General features: G+C 56.2%; 1 protein-coding gene across 1 annotated transcript in view; it reads right to left on the bottom strand.

Moving 5' to 3' along the window:
• Positions 1-1,647: 1,647 nt before the first annotated feature.
• HOXB13 (homeobox B13) overlaps positions 1,648-4,251 on the bottom strand; it is a 3,145-nt gene continuing 541 nt past the window's right edge. Inside the window, exons 2-3 of the mRNA XM_006774406.1 lie at positions 2,828-3,175; positions 1,648-1,901 (exon numbers count right to left, since the gene is read on the bottom strand). Of these exons, the coding sequence (XP_006774469.1) occupies positions 1,648-1,901; positions 2,828-3,175 (602 nt within the window). The remainder of the gene's footprint in view (positions 1,902-2,827; positions 3,176-4,251) is intronic.

Raw genomic sequence — 4,251 nt, 5'->3', positions numbered from 1 at the left:
CAACTCATTCCCTGGAGAGGAGCCAGGACTGGAATCCCACCCCACTGAAGGGTGGAAATACCCGGGTTCTGGGCTGCAGCCTGCAGCCCTCTTCCTGCGGTTTCCGGGAGAGCTACAATCTGGCTCCAGAGGGAACTGCCGCAGCCCTCCACTGGCTGAGTTCATGCGTCTCTGGGTGGCTTGGAAGTGGGTCCCACCGGGTCCTCTTCACTTCACTCCTGCGTGCTGGATTGTGGGAGTATCTACCTAGATCCCCCAGCCCGGCTGCAGGAAGACCCAGCATAACCCTGCTGGCTTTGCCGCAGCCAGGACAGCAAGTTCCACCCGGCGCTGTGCCTCAGTGCAGAACATCAGGGAGCTGGCACAGAGGCGGAGAGTTTCTGGCTCCGGAACAACCGGGCCGCCCCAGGTTTCTGGAATTCCACACTATGGGTCTCTGTCGGCATGGCCCAGGGAAAACAGAGTTGGCACCAACCCACCCGGGGGGGGTCACCCACCCACCTGGGATTCAGGAAACATGGACCGAAAAGTGAAAAGAAAAGGAAGTCTGTGCCCACTGTCGCCAAGACTGCATGGTGTCCCCACCATGAGCCTGGATCTTTGGGCTTCTGTCACCTTACCACCCTCAGTTCTTGCATCCACAAAAGGACCTAGTGCATCTCCTAGCTGACGGGCCCCCTAGCTTCTCTGGGTGTCATGAGGCAAGCAGAGGAGAAAGGGTGGGAAATGGGGCCATTTTCTGGGGTTTTCTCTCCTGCCCAGCTCTACTAGCATGCTGGGGACATACTTGCCAGTGGGGTAGGATTCTACTAGTTGTGCCCGGAAGGGGCCGCGTTAGAAGACCAGACATCTGTTTCACGCAGCTCCCAAATGTCCAATGAACTATGACCTGCTTAGGTCAGAACCACTAGGAACCTTAGGGGAAGACTAGGAAAGTTTGGGGGCAGAAGTGAGACATGGTGAATTATCCAGGCACTTGCCCAAACTCCATTTCTCTGGAAGAAGAAGATAGACCAGGGGTGGGGGGCAGCCTGCTAGCTTCATTTTCACACAAGGACTATGGGGTGGGCAGGGAGGGAGAGAGAGGCTCCCTCTAGCATTGTCCATCCTGCTGTCATCTTAGAAAAACGCTAAATGGCAATGTAGCCACAGGAGTGACCCTGCCTCATCTCCTCTCCCCCCCCCTCCCCCTGCCGGCCCTGGGATGAGGGATGGGCTTTGGAAATGGAAGGAGATCCACAGGAAACTTCCCGGTCACCATCTCCTTCCAAGTTTATTCATGATCAGTTCATTCCATGGAAGCGGTTTCTGTAATGCTCCGCGGAGCTCTAGTAGAAAGTATGAGACTAGTTATCGTGACAACTAGTCCTGGTTATGGTGAGTATGGCCACTGCCAGGGGGAATGCTAATGACTGGGGCAGGCCCTTGGGGTCGTGTCACTCTGGCAGATTAGGCTTTCATTCACTTGGGCCTCAGTGGCTCACTGGGACATATGGGGTACTCAGGTTGTCCCTGGGAAACAGCACAGGAGCCATGGCCTGAAAAAAGTGTCACCTCTGGGGACCCCTCAACAGAGTCCTGGGTCCCAGCCTGTCTCCCCAGATACCGCCCACCATCCCCCACCACCTCCCCGGCCAGGGAGCACCCTCACACAGTAGCATTGGTCTTGACCTTGGCAAGGACCTTCTTCTCCTTGACCCTGCGATTCTGAAACCATATGGTGATCTGGCGCTCTGAGAGGCTGGTGGCCACCGAGATCTTGCGCCTCTTGTCCTTGGTGATGAACTTGTTAGCTGAGTACTCTCGCTCCAGCTCCCGCAACTGCCCCTTGCTGTAGGGAATGCGCTTCTTGCGGGCTCGGTGGAAGGTGCAGCCTTCCGGAGGGTGCTGAGCGCTTGAGTCTGCCAGATGGGAGTGGGAGAGAGAGAAAGACACATTCACATCCCCACCTACACACAGACCGAGGCCCCAGAAACTAAGGCACCCTGCAGGCCACCCTACTTCCACTCCCCCAAAGTACCCAGGGACACCTGGGCTTCTGGCTGGTTCTCTGATCACCTCTCAGCCTTGGAGAGAGCAGGCTCCTATAAGCCACCCTCACCCATCCCTGCCCTCACACCAGCAAGTCGGCAAATACACCCATTCCATACAGTCAGACCTTTGCCCACAGTCACATACATCCACCCTCGCGCATTTGAGACTCTTGGCCACTCTTACAGATTCTACAGGCAAATTCTGTACAGAAGGAAACACGTTTCTGCTCCCACTCCAACACCACACACACACACACACACACACACACGCACACACGCCAATGCACATACCTAAGTTATGACTGAGGGAAATATAAGTTTCCCTTTGGAAACTGAAAAGCTCATCAAAGAGAAAGTGAGAGGCTGTGTTCTTTACAGAATTTCCAATAACTGTTCCCACCCCCACCCCCCACACTCACTGAATTGAGAGGTACTTAGCCTTTCTGTGGAATTACACGGGGACCTGCTGGGTAGGAACACACTAAAAAGCCCCATCCAACTACTGGGATATATTGAAAGGCTTGTGGCAAGGCCTCTGGGGTTCTGTGAAGGGGCCTGTTGGCCTCTGGCTGCACATGGTCCCCAGCTCCGGCCCCTCACACTGACCTGGGGGACCTCCACCCAGGGTCTCGGACTACCTGGATCCTCCTTCAGAGTCCTAATAGCCCAAGAAGATCACCAAGCTCCTCCTCTCCAGCCCCAGGACTCCCTCCTCTTCCTCCCAGGCAAGTGCCAGCGGGGTCTGCAACCCCAGGCTGGGCGCCAAGGGGGCCCAGAGGAGTGAGTGAGGTTACCTGCAAACGCCGTCTTCCAGAAGGACCCCGGTGGGTTCTGTTCGCCCTGGCAACACATCTGGCTGTTCCAGCCCCCGGGGAGGGCCCAGGGCTGGTAACTGTCCACAGGCAGCAGGGCGTCGTGGCGCGGCTCCCCGGGGGCGCCCAGCGTCTGCACCACGGACACATCTAGGTAACTGGCCATCGGCTGGTAGGGCGCCGGGTACCCCGGGTAGAAGGCGAACTCGGCGTGGCGGCTGGGGTAGTCCTCGCCGGCCGCGGGAGGCTCCGCGGGGTAGGCGGCCAGCGTGGCAGGAAAGTTGTTTGTGTTTTCAATTGAACATAGAGGTAGGAACAAGTAGGATGATACTCAAAATGGAAAAGGGATTGCATGTGATGTTGCGCCCATGTGGTTTGAAACCGTGGTAGAACAGGAAAGCAGTCTTCACAGCGAAGGCCCTTTGAGTTGTCACGTATCTCCCAAACATAAATCTCTCTCCTTTCTCTGGTTAGAAACATTAATAGGTAGAATGCTCAAATAGCTCTCTTACGCTTGTAATTGTTACCAATAGGAACAAGCTCTCATAAATCAAACTTTACATTGGTTAAAATTACCCCTGTCCTTAAGGTTCCTGATCTGTTTCTCTCCTCCCGCCCCCTTTTTTTCCAGCTCTGGCTGACTCTCTGGATTATGTATCATTAATCTTTTCTCCTGACTTTCTCTCTCTCTCTCTCTCTCTCTCTCTCTCTCTCTCTCTCCTGTCTCTCTCTCTCTTAACGTGAGAGAGACGATGGGTGTCCCTTCGCTGCTTTCCTGGGGGGAGGGGAGAAGTGGGAGACGGAGAAAGAGCGGACAAGGAGTCCCCCTCCTCCGCAGCTCCCTTCCCTCCCTGGCTCTGTCTCCCGCGCTTCGGCCGGTTTAACGAGAGAATAAAGCTCCCCTATAAAGGCCTCTCTCGTGGGGGAAGGGGAGCCGGGGGTGGAGTCGGGAGGCCACTTGGCCTGCAAGGGGAACCTGGGAGTGCGTGCGCCTGGGCCAGCGGAAGCAAGCCACTGGGATGAAAGGGTATTTCTGGGGGCCCTTTCCTCTGGGTCCTGGGTGCTAGCATCCCAGTTCACCCCAGATGCCCCTCCCATCCTGGGTGCACTACAAGCGGCTCCTGGTCCCCGGAAGTGCCTGGGACGCCCCTTCCCCAGAGACCCCAGCTACTGCCCCACACAGCTCGGCTGGCGTCTGGCTCCGGGGTTGGGTTGGGGCAGAGAAAGAGGAAGGAGGACAGAGCTCCAAAGAAAGCGATGAGAGACCTGGAGCCTGGGACACAGAAGGTTTAGAGTTAAAGGGGAACCGGGACTTCTAGACCAGGCCCGTGAGAGGGGCTCTGCATTCCGTTTAAGGATGGAGAAAGAGGTAAGGAGAGAAGATGCACGTGACCTGTATTCAGAGA

This window comes from Myotis davidii, unplaced genomic scaffold, assembly GCF_000327345.1.
Source record: "Myotis davidii unplaced genomic scaffold, ASM32734v1 scaffold327, whole genome shotgun sequence".
Taxonomy (NCBI): Eukaryota; Metazoa; Chordata; class Mammalia; order Chiroptera; family Vespertilionidae; genus Myotis; species Myotis davidii.
This window is presented reverse-complemented; position numbering and strand designations above follow the sequence as displayed.